This window comes from Zootoca vivipara, chromosome 6 (assembly GCF_963506605.1).
Source record: "Zootoca vivipara chromosome 6, rZooViv1.1, whole genome shotgun sequence".
Classification (NCBI taxonomy): Eukaryota; Metazoa; Chordata; class Lepidosauria; order Squamata; family Lacertidae; genus Zootoca; species Zootoca vivipara.
In genome coordinates this window covers 41,933,781-41,949,365 of record NC_083281.1, presented here as the reverse complement: position 1 = coordinate 41,949,365, position 15,585 = coordinate 41,933,781, and the positions used below count along the sequence as shown (strand labels likewise).

The 15,585-nt window shown below is 48.0% G+C and overlaps 1 protein-coding gene across 1 annotated transcript; it reads right to left on the bottom strand.

Annotated features, from left to right (window-relative positions):
* Positions 1 to 1,596: 1,596 nt before the first annotated feature.
* On the bottom strand, positions 1,597 to 15,585 carry MYCL (MYCL proto-oncogene, bHLH transcription factor). Its single transcript, XM_035120351.2, has 2 exons — positions 14,881 to 15,585; positions 1,597 to 9,228 (listed from the first exon to the last, which is right to left on the bottom strand). Exons 1-2 carry the CDS (start codon positions 15,362 to 15,364, stop codon positions 8,636 to 8,638), a joined length of 1,077 nt encoding a protein of 358 aa, XP_034976242.2. The 5' UTR covers positions 15,365 to 15,585; the 3' UTR covers positions 1,597 to 8,635.

Sequence of the window (15,585 nt, the reverse complement as noted above, 5' to 3'; positions counted from 1 at the left end):
GGGGCCGCGGCCGAGGGGGCCGGGACGCCCGCCTGCCGGGCCCCAACCAGCTGCTGTCTGTGCCTTCGCCGTGCCCGCCTCCCTTGCGTGCAGAGAGCATCCGCGGCCATCGCCGCTGACCCGCTGGTCCTGCCGAGGGGAGCAGGAAGATCTGGAGGGCCGCGCATGTGCGTCGCCCGCCGTAAAGCAACAAAACCGGGCCCTCCCTTTGCAAAAAAAAAAAAAGTACTCTGCACATTCCCAGCGTCCAGGGCGCCGCTTCTCTGATAGTCTGCAGCAGAACAAGTGTCGAGGCTAACGGGCTGTTTATTTCAGGGTTTCCCCAACTTGGGTCTCAAGACTACAATTCCCATAATTCCTGACCACAGGTCCTGCTATCTGAGGATGATAGGACTTGCAGTCCAAAAACAGCTGGTCATCCAAGTTTGGGAACCCCTTGTTTATTGCATTTTTCAAATCCCACCTTTTTCTCAGAGGCATAGCTGCCAAGTTTTCCCTTTTCTCGCAAGGAAGCCTATTCAGCATAAGGGAAAATCCCATAAAAAAAGGGATAACTTGGCAGCTATGCTCAGAGGAGGCAGTAAATGAAGCCACGGGTGCTGGAGGGTGAAGAGCGCTCTTGTGCTTGGCTCCTGCTTGCGGGCTTCCCATTGAGGCATCTTGGGCACTGTGAGAACAGGATGCTGGCCATTGTGGGCCTTCTTTGGCTTGATTCAGCCCACTGTTCTGATGTACTTAGGCTCAAGGTGATGCACATAGTTCCACTGCCCCAAGGTCACCCAAGGAGCCTCAGGGCTGAGTGGGGATTTGAACCCTGATCTCCCAAGTCCTAGCCTGACATTCTAACCATCAATCCACACCAGCTCTCCTCTCAGATGCATTAATGGGGGGGGGGAGTTAACACCCTTTGCAAAGGAAGGATTCACTGTGACTACAGTATCCTGCTCTGAGCAGGGGGTGGGCTGGGTGAGCTTCAGGACACCCTTAAACTCTTTATCATTGTCTACAGATGATATTGGTTGCCAGTTGGCTATTTGTAACATAGAATGGCACCTCCTGTTGAATGATGGCTTCATTTGCATGGACTCCATTTGTCTGTTCCGATGAACAAGCAAATCTGGGCTCAGTCCAACTGTGCCATGGACAGGCATGCAGAGGTGAAGCTGGAACGAATTGCAGGATAGGAAACCTTACCAATATTGTCTAAATAATATGCCTGTTAAGGCTGTGGCCCTTAAAACCTGTGATTTCCCAGCATTTTGGCACTTGAGTGGATATGAAAAGCTCATAACATGCTAAGCCAGGATGAGGAACCTGTGGTCCTCTGGGGGTCCCTGAATCCCATCAATCCCAGCCAACATGGCCAATAGCTAGGAATGAGGGGAGCTGTCATCCAAGAACATCTGGAGGGTCACAGCTTTGATGTAGTGCAGGGTTTCCCAAACTTGGGTCTCTAGCTGTTGTTGGGACTACAACTCCCATCATCCCTAGCTAGCATGGATGATAGGAATTGTAGTCCAAAGAGCTAGAGCAAACACCCCCAAACTTCGGCCCTCCAGATGTTTCGGACTACAATTCCCATCATCCCTGACCACTGGTCCTGTTAGCTAAGGATCATGGGAGTTGTAGGCCAAAACATCTGGAGGGCCACAGTTTGGGGGTGCCTGAGCTAGAGACTAAAGTTTGGGAAACCTTGATAATCGTTAAGAGTCTTGGACTGTGATCTGGGGGGCCAGAGTTTGGATCCCCACTCAGCCATGAAGCTTGTTGCATGATATTGGAACAGTCGCTCACTTTCAGCCTAACCTACCTCACAGGTTTGTTGTGAGGATAAAATGGAGGATGGGAGAAATCATGCATTGAGTTCCTTGAAGGAAAGGTGAGATATCAGTAAATCAAATAAATTGATTAAAAAAGAAAAGAAAAAAAGGCTTCCCATCCCTGCATTAAACCCAAAAGGTTCTTTTTAATCACATCTGTCTATGATGAGGGCTGATGGGGATTATAGCCACATGCAAGGTGATGAAAATGAAGGTTGAGGGAGGGAATATTACCATAGCAACCATATTGGAAGGTAGGGGATCTAACACTGGTAACTGGGTGGGAAGCAGCAGCTCTGCAGAAGCATAAAGAGATGAACTTGTGACCAAAGACAGGGAGAAAGGAATTGTTACTGTAGCAACAGAGTCAGGAAGGAAAAAAAGGATAGGGAGACAGTTGCCAGGGTGATGGAGGCTATCGTCAGGGTAACAGAAGGGGTTCTGTGATTTTCTGCCATGACAACAGAGGAGGAGGCGACTGCTCTTCTCCTAGCAACACACATCTCTTGCCATGGCAACAGAGGGAGAGCAGGGATCCCTTTTCAGAAGCAGGAGAGCTCATTGGCAGAGATGGGATTAGAGCAGCCTCAGCCAAACTGACACAATAATTTACTAACCCAGACACGAACCCACCTCCCCGTCACCCTTTATCCAAGGCGATATGAAAAATGCATGAAGTTTTACTCACCCATGTGTCCAAAATAAATAAATAACACTGCTGTCTGAAAATAAGTAACAATGCTTTCTGAAAAATCATTCAAGATGTTATAGAGGAAGACTCTGAACCAGGCTTTCTTTGTTTATGTGTATATGCCTACACATGCAGTATGTTTGGGATAGTATTATAAGGAAGATCTGTGCTAGATTTTTTTAAAAATGGGCTTCTGGTCCGGTTACACTTTGAAGTCAAAACAAAAAAGGTTCAAAGACTACCTTGTAGAGCATAGGTTTGGCACACAAAAGTTCCCAGGTTCAATCCTCACTGGTGTGTCCAGTTAAACTTTAGGAAGGCAGGTACCTGGACTGAAAAAAATTACTATATATCAGTGGTAGGCTACCTGTTTTGCATGCAGAAGATCCCAGTTTCAGTACCCAACATCTCCAGGTAGGGCTGAGAATGTCCCTTCTGAAACCCTGGAGATTGCTACTAGTCAGTGTTGACCAAGGGTAGGAAGGCTGGAGCCTTCCAGACTTTATCAACCATCCCCAACATCATTGGAACATCTGGCTGGCCACTGTGTAGACAACACTGAATTCAATGGCACAGCTTGGTATAAGCGAGCTTTCAGTGTCCAGTGGTGGCTCCAGGTTTGGGGAGGCCCTTGGGAAGGATCCTTCCACCACCCCTCGCCATTGTGGCATTTGCCGCATACATGCTTTTAATCTGCTTGCTGTCTTGCCAGAATCAATGAGCAAGCAAGTATTGGCAGCTCCTCTTCCTCACCATCACTCCCATTTGCTTGCGCATCCCTTCTGGGTTAGAGCAAGAGGCAGGTAAAAAAGCTGGTTACAATGGCAAAGGGGGGTCATGACAATGGTGGGTGTCTAACCATGTCTGACACTTTTAACACCAGCCTGCCTCTTCCCCAGAGTTTAGGAAGCTGCTGCCAGTCAGAAGGACCACCACCTGGCTAGATCACCTACCAATGGCTGATCAATGTAAAGCCATTTTCTTCCTCCCTGCCACAAAGAGGTGTCTTCTTTCTTCCAACATCCAACACTACCACCCTGGATGCTGTTCTGCTGTCATGTGAAGACTGCTAGGTAGGATCCTGGCAGGGCCACACACCTATAGTTTCCTCCCTTTGGAATTATGATGCTGTTTTTGGTTACGAGTAGAGGTGTGGTTTTATTTCATCACATTTGACAGCCTTAAGTGCTCCACTTTGGCATGTAAAGGCAGGAAGAAACCCTGCAAATAAAGCTCCACTTCATTTCATGAGAATCCTGTTGCTCTCTTCTTCCTATAGAGTATGATTTGCCCAAGCTGAAAACCCACACAAGCCCATGGAATGACAAAAGAGCTGGATGTTTAAGGTTCTTTTGCTCAGTGATACATGTGGTTTACATGCAGGTCTCAGGTTCAGTTCCCAGCATGTTCAGTTTATGAGCTGCTGCTAACCAGAGCCAACAAGGTGCAAGGCATCTTTGTACTTCATAGGTCCCAAGGTGCAATTCATGCTATTGAGATAATTTATAGTTAGCAGTCACTAGCATGAACATTTATTGTGCCATTGAAAAATGAATTGTCAGTCTTCATTAATAAGACTATTTCATTTTGTTTTGGACCTTGACCCAAATTCTAGCTCTGCCACTGGGAGGCTCAGGTAAATCACAACCTCCTACCCAATACCCCATCTGTAAAATGGGAATATCGGTAATCTACCTCACACTGAGCAAACAGAATTGTAAAGCACTTATTTCTATTTCATCAGCAGTGCCTATTTTTAGACGCCACAGAGCTACTGAAGTCCTGAGGCACCTGACCTACATACCTGGTTTTGCAATAGGACTCAGACATGCCCCAACCTCTCCTTAATCCCGATAAAAGAGAAACCTTTTCCCATCTGCTTGTGTAGGATTCATGCTTTGATTTTCCTAAAGTGCTTAGTCATCGTCTACTGCCAAGGGTAGGCAATGTTTTTATGCCAAGGGCCACCTTCCCTCAGGATTGAGGGCCAAATGCCAGGAGAGGGCAGGGGTGTGGCTTAATGAGCCAGGCATGGATTTTTGTATTTTAATATTTTGTTGGAAGTCACCCAGAGTGGCTGGGGGAACCCAGCCAGATGGGCAGGGTATAAATAATAATAAAATAATAATAATAATCTACTCTACAGAGGACTTAGTGGGTTACAGCCCAAAGAGGCTTTCATCCTGGCACCTCAGATTGGAATGCTCAATCCTAGACAGGTCCATTCTCAAATTACATACGTGGAGAGGATTTTCCTTTAGTACAACACACTGATATCGCTGCTGTTCCTAGAAGTGCAACCCGTTCAGCTTGTTCTAAAACTTCTCAGAATGAGGGTAAGAAAACTTGCTTTTTAATGCATTGTGATGAGATATGAGTAAAACCCAAATGTTCTTAGGCCCATTTGCCTTGTTTAAAAGCACCCCCTCAAGTAAAAGTCCTCTTATCTTACCATATTTTCTATGCAAGAACAGCTATTTAAAGACTGCTATGATTCCGGGTCACCTGGCTAGCACTCTTTTCTGCTTTCTGTCTGGACACAATGGTTTGAGGATATCAGCAAAGTGAAATGTGTCCAGAGAATATCAACAAAGATGGTGAGAGGCCTGGAGACAGTCCTGTGAGGAAATGTTGAAGGAAGTGGGTAGGTGAAGTCTGAAGAAAAGATGTGACAGGAGAGCCTTTCAAAACTGTTAAGGTGGCTGTCATATAGAAACAAATTGTCACCATCTGTTGGTTCCAAGGATAGGACCTGAACTGGTAGAGAAATGCTGTATAGACTAGACACAAGGATGAACTTCCTAATGGTGCAAACTGATTCTCCGTGAAAGAGCCTGCCTCTGATAGTGATGGGTTTTTCTTTATTAGAGGTAGTTGAGCTAAGCAGAACCAGGATGGCTCTGACAGAATCAGAGCTGAAAGCACCCCAAAGTTCATCTAGCCCAACCTGCTACCGAGGCAGGAAGTCTGTTTTGCCAGGATTCCTGAGGGGCTCTACGGATATCTTGCCTCCACTTTTGATGGCTCCCAGTAGCAGGCAGACACAGAAAGGAATGCTTGCTGCAGAGAACTGGATCCAACTCTAAGGAGGCCAAAAGATTTAGGGTGCATTAATTCCTACAAAAAAAGAAGATCTTTCAGCTACACTGGTGAACATAGAAATGTGCAGTCAATAAGAAGGGAATGAAAGCAGGGGCAGGAATTTCAGTCAGGTGAGAAGGTGGGCTTAGTGCTTCAGAGAGGGCCTGGTCCATCTCCTAGCAGAGGAAAGATGATGTGCAAATACAGTTATTCACCTCAAATACAGAGCTTTTTTAATTTTCTACTACTGCTGCTGAAATACTGTCTTTCATTAATGTCTTTTTCTTATCCCAAGATCATCATAAGCTTATAGAATACTGTAAAATCCCCCCAGGTCCTATATAAACATAAAAGAATCACCACACATCAAGAATTCCTGCCTACACACACTTTTATTAGCTGCATGTGGATGGGTTGATTCAGCTGCGGGCTGTGACAGCTCTTCTACTACTCCGTTTCCCATGCTCTTCCTTTGGAACACATGCCAGAACTATGCTCCCCTGGTTCTCTTTTTCCAGGATATTGTCCAAACTTTCTCTTGTTCCCTTCCTCTACATAACTAAACAAACATGCATTCAACTAAATTACAAACACTAAGACTGATGTATCTTTGCAGATAAGGGTCTCATCTACCGGGTATTCCTTGGCTCAAAAAGGGAGGGGGGAAAAACAGACTCAGCCTGTCTTTTTTGAGATTCCGTTTATTTAAGAAGTGCGAGGTAACAAAGAAAGTGCTAAGTCTGACCACCCAGCAGTTGAGGCTCTAGCGGGCCAGTCAAGGAACGCCTGAAGGAGCCCCCAATGCATTGTGGGAGACCAGCCTGCGCCCACCAAACTGTGTGCAAGCCAAGATAAAGGGTCATCCATCACCTCCAGCTCTGGCCTCTCCCTACCCAAGAGACAAAGGAGGATGGGTGGGAGGGATCTGCATAAAAGGGAAGGAGGGAGAGAGGGGTAGCCCCAGCCAGCTCAACAAAAGCTGTTAAGGACCTGGCAAAACCAGAGCAAAAAACGCCATCACCACATTATCATTGCTTTCTCTTTATGCATGGGTGGAACCTAGCTGTGAGTAAACATCAATTAACACCACACTGCACATTTTCCCCAAAATATATTCATGCAGCCCTTTTATTTCCAGAGAAAGGGAAGGTGGAGGGGGAAAGGCTTCTCTTAGTCTTAAGAATCAGCAGGACACCTTCATTAGAAAACTTCTCTATAGGGGGCAGTTGAAATTACTAGGTTCCCATCTAGGGACTCCCTTACCCACCCACTCTACCAAAACACCCTTAAGATGTCTAATAGTCTCATTATTGGTGCTTGAAACTTGGGACCAGACCCCTGACTTAGGAAATCGTTTTCTAGTCAAAACAGAAGTACTTTTTTCTGCTGAATCTCAGTTTGAACAATCTCATCTACAAAAGCAGTACTGAGAGCCCTCTACCCACTGTTTTATCTTTGAAAAGCTGGGAGGAAAAAGAGAACAAGTATTTTACAAAATAATTTCTAAAAAAAGTATAAAAATAGTATATCTTTTAAAAAAAAGCCACCCAGTATAAAGAATCAGGCAGTCACAACAATGGATTCCAGGATATACAAAACCAAAGATAAGCAGCTGCATTGCCCAAGTGGAAAAATAAGTATGAGGTAAATGAAATCCAAGGTGATCTCAGTGCATTTCCAGTGAAGGAGCAGTTGGGGGGGGAGAGAATGTCTTAAATGCACACATCAAGCCTCTAACAGTTCGAGAGAAGGTTCTGCATCCCTCCATCTCAGATAGAGGAATTACCTGAGTGGCAGATTCAAGGTTGACACAGGAAGACAGCAGTCAGGTCTCATCACTGGACACAACTGATTAGAAGTTCACCTGAATTAATCCCATTGAAATCAATCCACTTTGGGGTCTTTTTTGCTGATGTCATTAAGGGCAGAATCACACCATACATTTTAAAGCACGTGTTTTCAACCAAAGAACCTTGGAAATTTAGTTTGTTGAAGGTGCTGGGAATTCCGGCTCTGTGAGAAACTACAGATGCCAGGATTCTTTGGGGATTGGGTGAGGGAAGTCATCTGCTTTAAGTGTATGGTGTAGATCTGCCCAACATTTTTTTCCACCGCAAGTGTGAAAGGCACTGATCTCAGCCTGAGGGGTTGTCTAGCTGTAGATCTCAAGAAAAGCCAGATTTAAGCTGTCTTCAAGTGTCAGCTGTGAAATAATATAATGTGACATTCTCCACCTGGTACCCTCCAAATGTTTTGGACTACAACTCCCATAAGCCCTAGCCAGGACATAAGTGGCGGCGACATTTAAAAATTCCCATAATAAATTCCAAGAAGGGAAGAGAGCTGTCAATCCTAAACAACATCGGAAAATAGGGCGGGGGAGTGTGCTTGGGGGTGGAGAAAAGTCTATTGCGTAGGACCATTGTAAAAAAAACAAAACAAATTGCACAAGATATCTGTCTTCTTAAATGCCAGTGGCAAGAAGCAGAGCCTGGGGAGAAAAGAGGGTATGTAGAACTATCCATAGCCAGTGTTTACAATCCAACTTTGACTGGGGGAAACAGAAGAAGCCTCTCGGGAGAGACAACTGCAGGGTCCATCTTTGCCCCAGCTTTAGAAATGTTGACTCAGGCCCCTCTGTCAGAAAGTATTGTGAAGTATTCCACAAGATGCTTTTCCAGAGAAGCACTCAGGCTTCTGGTGATCCCAACCGGAATGGAGGCTCATTCAGCCTGTGCAGAAGTCAGCATTTTGCTGTAGAAGCTGAAGTCTGAGTAGCTACCCCCCCCCCCCCGCTCAACTCCACTGCCCTGATCACCATCACTCCTGCACAACTTAGGAGATTCTCCAGCACCCATAAGTGGCTAAGAGAGAAGACCAGGGTGGAAAATAGTGTATGGAATGCAAGCCCCCATTTGTGTGCACCAGCTGCATTGCATTCTGGGATCTGCAAGTCAACAAACCAATTTGTTTTTGTTTGGTCCCCCCCCCCCAAAAAAAAGTGCAGAGATCAGACTGGCAAGCAGTTTGGAGTTCCTGGCAGCTAATGCGCACTCTTGAGGTATGAAATCCGTTTCAACAGCTGAAGCTGATGCAATTTTAGCAGCTTCTTCTCAGCAACCATCTGCTGCTCTGCTTTGAGTAGTGACTGCAGATACTCTGAAGCTTTGCTCAACACCACCACTTTAGGGGTTTTGGGGCAGGTGGCGAGACCAGGGACCTGGTCCCTCAGCGCCAGGAAACGCGAGCGGAGGTCGTTGCGCCGCTTGCGCTCCAAGTAGTTGTGGTTTTTCCGCTTGGTCACATCTTCACTGTCCGAACTGGGAGCGCTCCCAGATTTCAGGAGGCAAGGTTCAAGAGAGGAAGGCTCTGCCATTTGCCTCAGGGACTGTGCACCATCCTCCTCATCCTCCTCATCCTCCTCCTCCTCTTGACTGCTTTTCTCCAAGGCAGCCGTGCAGGAGCAAGCCTCGGGTGGTGAGCGGGCTGCATAATTGTGCTGCTGCTGGTGGATGGATATATGGAAACGTTTCATGCAAGGGTCCAAGGGGTCAGCCCGCACAGTGATGGTGACCGGCTTCCTCACACCCAGCGACTGCCTCTTCTCAACCGTCACCACGTCAATTTCTTCCCCTTCTGTGTACAAACAAGAGGGAACAACCCATTAAACCTTGGCAAACACCACAGGCTGTTTCAGGTAGTAACACACAAGTTAGCACACCAGGGTGGGTTTCATGCATCTAACCAGGTGCCCCCCCCAGATGTTTTGTACCACAGCTCCCATCAGCCTCAGCCACTTTGGCCAATGGACAGGGATGATGGGAAGTATAGCCCAACACCTGGAGAGAGGTCATGGGAGAGAGGTCTGGTTTCAGATGCCCTTGGAAAAGATTTGCTCATTTATTGGTTTTACACCCCACCTTTTTACCACCACAAAAACCAAGGCAACATACATACATTCAAGCTGTACTGAGGTTACAAGGCAGCCTCACTGACTAGACTCAATCTGCTTTGCTTCAAAGCCAGCTCTGTACATCAAGTGGAACTGGATTTCTCAAAGGGTCTGGGACCGATTCCCTGTTCCTTATTCTAAACAGAGCTGCATGAGGCATCTAAAGAAGGAACCAACCTTTTTATGCCATTGCAAGATGTAACAAGGTGGTGGTTCAAGCATTTTGAGGGAGGGGATGTTCAGGAGCATAAAACCATGCAGCTCCATTTCAAATAAGAATTTGGGAAGCAGTAACCAACATCAGCTGCATGACAGGAGGAACAGCACATTTGGGGCAAGTCATCACTTTCCCAGACCTGAGCTATTAAAGGCTTCCTTAAGAGTTCTACTGAAGCCTCTCTACTTTCCTCCTTCCTGAATCCCAAATGCACACACACACAGGGTGGTGACAAAGGTTGCTCAAATATCAGTGGAGAATGATGAAGAAGAGGTGGGGACCTGCACCAAATGTTGTGGGCAGGGGTGGGGGGTGGGGACTGAAAACAAAAGGGCATGGCTTTCTTTTAACCCCTGGCTCCAGCGATGCTATGAAATCTGTTTCTGCAGAATCAGCAAAGAGCCCACCTACTGATTTCTTACTATTGAGCACTGAGGCCAACTGGGGACAGGTGGGCGAGCTTCCTCTTCATCTCTTTTGGTTCCTGAAGCTACCACATACAGCAGAGGCTGAAGTAGGAAAGGTAGGCATGGTTCCAGCAAGGTAGGCATGGTTCCAGAAACAAATCTCACCCTGTAAGCTGCTTTATTTTGAGGGCAAAGACTAGATTCTTAACCTTTAGCATTTACTGAAAGGATGAGTGGTCTGATCTACTTTCTCTCAAGCAGCCTGACTTGGTGCTATTGCAAAGTCCTGAGCAAATGTAATTCCTGCAAGAATCCTGTGGTATTAGGAGCTTCATTCTGGGGAGGGATGAACATTTCTGTCCCCAAGGGTCTGTTAACAATTGCAGTAGAATGGAGGTTTTTTGTCTTTGTGTCTCCGGAGGGGAGGGGAGGCTTTCCCAAAGGCTATTGTAAGGGACAAAACCCCAGGCTATCATCAAGGCATTCCTATGCTCCCCATCCCCAATTAAAAAGACTGGGGGCAATAGTCACCATTGGCCTGGAACAAAGTTTACTGCTAAAGCTCTATCTCTCCCCCACCCTCCACCCCCAAGGCTCTTTCATTGCCTATTGGAATTGTAAATGAAGCAGGGAATGGGGAGAGATGGCCTTTGCCCCTACAGCTTCACACTTCAGGAGGGATTTGCTACTTTTCAGAAGTAGTAAATCCTGTTCAAAGGGTTCCATTCCCCTGCACAAACAGCCTCCCCAACACACACAGTGGGCAGCCCTCCCCACTTAGCCAGAGATGCACAGAAAGGATCTCAGCACCTCCCCATCCAGTATACAGGTAGGGGGTGGGAAGAGAAGGTCCTTTAAAGGCCTTTGCACAGAAGGCTTGAGTGACTTTCAAAAGATGCAAGTTATACAGCCTTCAGACAAAGTGGTCAAAGTTTTTTAAAAGAAAGAAGTTTAAGGGGAAAGGTTATCACAGTAGAAAACAAAGAGATCGGTTCTGAACTCACAAAGCGAAGTCCCGCTAGTCTGCATGAGCAAGAAATCAGCCATCTGGTTTACTGGTTTACTATCTGTGTTGGCTGGAATTAAGTTCTGCTGAGGACAATGGGACTTGTATGCCTAAGACAGCCTGTGGCAGGTTGCACATAGACAATGTTTCCTAGAAACTGACCAAGGGCCCTTGTGGAGAAAACTACAGGAGGCACCTTTTTCACAGAAATACACAATGAAAATGATTTCAATTTACACAGAAGGTGGCGTTGTGCCTACTTAAGAGTTGGAGTCATTCAAAGCATGTCTCCAGCATTTCACATGCCGCCTACTAAGGGTCCTCTTGCTTGCTCTCAGGAAACAAGGCACATAGACAGTTTTCTGTGGGGTGCATGTCTAAGAACCACTCTTACAAGGTTCTGTGACAGCTCGCTATCATGAGGCCTCCACGAGAGTGCAAGATACTCTTGTCCTCCTTTTTCAAAAGCTTAAGCACCATCATATGCACCTCATGTCACAAATGGGGAATGGTGCAAAAAAATTAATACTCTTCAGATACATGGGTGGGAGGAATTCACTGCTTCTATCAAGTCAGCTCATGATGGCCAGCACTGATGCAGAAGCACCAAGTTGCACCCCCCCTGAGATTGAGGGTGTGCAGATGCACATTGTGCTTGTGTGATGTCATACATGCAACATTGTCATCTGCAGAAGCCGGCCACTGAAGCTGAGATGTGCAACTGGTCCCCTTCCAACAAATGATGGGGCCAAAGACACCTCAGCCCCCTAGAGTTGGCATACCTGCACTGATGGGAGTTGTAGTCCAAAAGACCTGGAGAGCACCAGGTTGGGGAAGAATGGCATAGCGGAAGTCAGCAGTGTTATTCTACCCCATCTCTGTGCCAGAGGTTCCAAGGCATTAAAGTCCATGGCAAATGGAGAATCACAGCCAGACAATGGTAGCAGCAGAGCATACAGTGGGCACTCCAGCCTGCTCTATCTGCTGAATTCTATGGGCAGGGAAAGGTCCCCTGCAGCAGGCTCAGTTTCAGTAGGGCTCGTGCTCCACACCCTCCCAACCCTCCACAGAAGTTCTCATCCACAGTGCACACTATCTGGTGCCCCCAATTGCATTGTTTAAGCCTTGTTTCTGCCTCCATGGATTTATAAATAAAGAACACAGGCCAGCTATGCCCCCACTTTGCCTTCCCCCCACTTGCTTTGCATTTTTAAGTGCTCTCCTTCTAAAACTTGCATTGGGCAAACAATCAGCACTTTCCCATTAATAAAAAAGGTGTGACTCAGTTAGAACAACCTTCTCCAAGCATCCTGGCAATCAGCCAATAGCAGTGCTCTCAGTGGCATAGTGAACTATTGAGAGTGCACACACACAAACACTTGCATCTGTTGCTTTTTGTCCCAGGAATCATGTGACTGGCTGGGGAAAAAACAGCATTTGAAGGAGGAGCCTAGATGCTGATGGGGGTGAAAAGTCCAGGTCAGCAAGGGCAAGCACAATTAAATAAATCAATAACATTCCCCGCCCCTTCTGCTAATTGAGATTAAGACCTGCTTCTCCTAATGTAATTAAATCTTATACCCAATTTGTTTCTCAACCCAAGCCCTATTCAAGCTCTGTAGTGAGTCATATAAGCAGTCACTGCTTACCCAGTGACTCAGCCCTACAAGGATTAACAAGAAGGCCAGAGTATTAGAAAGTGTGCCCATTTCAAGGCTATGTCAGTTTTTCAAGGGATAACACATGCCACAAGTTTATTTATAGCAATGTTAACCCTGAACACAATATTCACGTGGTGTTCTAGTTGAGGCTGTTGGGAGTTGCAGTCCAAGCAACCTGAAACAGATGAGAGTTTGCCGGGGGGGGGGAGGGGGGACCAGGTTGGCAAAGGTTGCTAGAGGCTCACAAAGAAGATTGCCCCCTAAAGATGTTGGTGTGTACAGAAACCCCTGGTATTATTCTGTGGTTTGCCTACAAATGAGGACTAGATGTGCAAGCATTTTAAAAACATAAGATTTAAAAGCATTGAAATCAGATTAACCAAACAAATGGGGCTGGGGGAGAAGGAAGAGGTTGTGAAATTTCCTTCCTTAAAGAGACTTAAAAAGACAGAGGCAGGCTTCTAGGTGTGAATAGTTCAAGCCTGCATAGGAAGCTATCTAATACTGTACCAAGTCAGCATTGTCTAGAATTCTATAATGACTAGTAACAGCTTACTAGGATTTGAAAGGATGATTCTCAGTTCTACTTGGAGATGCCAGAGGTTGAATTTTGAACCTTCGCCATACAAAGGTATCTCAGAACTACGGTTCTTCCCCATTGGTGTTTATTCCTGCATTGCAAGGGGTTGGGTCTAGATCAGGCATCCCCAAACTGCGGCCCTCCAGATGTTTTGGACTACAATTCCCATCTTCCCCAACCACTGGTCCTGTTAGTTAGGGATCATGGGAATTGTAGGCCAAAACATCTGGAGGGCCGCAGTTTGGGGATGCCTGGTCTAGATGACTCTTTGGATCCCTCCCAACTCTATCATTCTGTGTCCTAATGTTCCTACATCCTAGAGCACTTCAAAGACAGAAAGGTGGGTCTTTATGATCTGTGATCCCATTCACACACACACACTGCCCCTGCATGCCTCTATCAGAGGATAGCTGAACAGCAACTCTTGTGCCAATAATCAAATGGAAATGACTTTGCTCCCCCAACCTACGGCCCCCAAATGTTTTGGACTACAACTCCCACCAGCACCAGCCAGTGGAGATGCTGTTTTGGACTGATCTAGGGTAGCACACTCAGCAAAGTAATGACTACATGTCAACTGATGCACTTATTACAACACAAGCATAGATGTGGGCACTTATGCCACAAAACCTTTGTATCATGCATAATATGGCTGGTTCCCCTTGGCTACAGAACCTGACCTGAGGTTGCATTCAACATATTGGGGGAAGGGGGGGGTATGCAACACAATTCATGTATTTCCCAGGTCAAATCCTTCCAGAGCCTTTGTCCATCACAGGTCCATTGTGGCAACCCTCCAGACTCCACAAGCCTAAGAAACCTGCAACACCAACCAAGCCAAACCTTTTCAAGCTTCAGACACAGGTTTGTTGACAGTGCTTACAACCTGAACCAGGAAACTCTGGAGAAACCCATCCTGCTGAAACTGCTCAAAGAAATGCTCTGTATCTTGGGTCCCCCCCCCCAACCTCCTGGAGTGGTGGAAGGAGTTGTGCAAGTGGTGCCTTTTCTTCTCTTTTAGGTCCTGCCCCAGGCACACCCCCTCCCTCCTCCGCTGTGCTGAAGGGTGCTAAATTGGGAGAGGTTGGAGGAGGAAGCAAGACAGATGGGTTGGGCTCAGCACGTTATGCAAGTCCCAGCAGCAGCCTTGGGAAGCTGGGCCAGGACGACAATGCACACTTCCCCCTGAAAGTAGAACCTCTGGTGAAGAAGTGGGGCGGGAGGGGGGCAGAGTAAATGCAAGAGCTCGGAATATTTTGCAATAAAAGATCCCTCCAAGGGTTCTGCAGAATTCTGCACGGAGAACTGGGAAGACAGGGGGCGCAGTCCAAGGGGCGCCACGGGAAATTAAGAGCGAGCGGAGCCTTTTGTCCCGGGAGAGAAACTTTCGGCGTCCAGCCAGAGCTGGAGGACTGGGTGCCCCTGGGGGGAGCCGTGCGACCCCCCGGCCCGGAGGCAGCCTTACCCGATTCGCTTTGGCTCTCGGAGCCGGAGGAGGCCGGGAGCTTGCAGTCGGCGGGCCAGGTGAAGACGGCGCCGGGGGCCACGCACTGCCCGCCCAGCGCTGCGTCGTGCGGCGCTTGGGCGGCGATAGGGGCGGCGGCGGCTGGCGGGCCCTGTGCTGGCGGCTTGGCGGTCAGCTTCTCGCCCATGGCTTTCTCCAGGCGCTCGCGGGCCGAGAAGCCGCTCCACATGCAGTCGCGGAGGACGAAGGCGCTCAGGTTGCCCAGCAGCCGGCCGGGCTCCAGCAGGTAGTCGGCGGCCGCATCCTCGGCGGGGCCCGGCGCCAGCGGCGAGGCCGGCGGACTGGGCAGCAGCTCGAACTTCTTCCAGATGTCCTCGCTGGGCGCACTCGAGCGGTGGAAGTCGTCGCCGGGCGACTCGTAGTGGTCGTAGAAGTAGGGCGGCGCCGGCGGCGCCTGAGGCAGCTGAGGCGGGTCGAGCTCCATGGCTTGCCCGCTTCCCACCTGCGATGGACGCTCACCTGAGCGTAGCGCGCGGGCGGGCGCGCTCCTCCGCCTGGAAAAGTGCAAGCGGCAGACCCGCCGGGCTCTTTCAACTAAGAGGGCGGTGCCGCCACCGCCGCCTGGCTTGGTAGCTTAGCCTTTCCGTGCTTGCTCGCCCGCTCAGCTCCCGAAATCGCGGCTTTTCCCGCTTCCCCGCCCCCCCA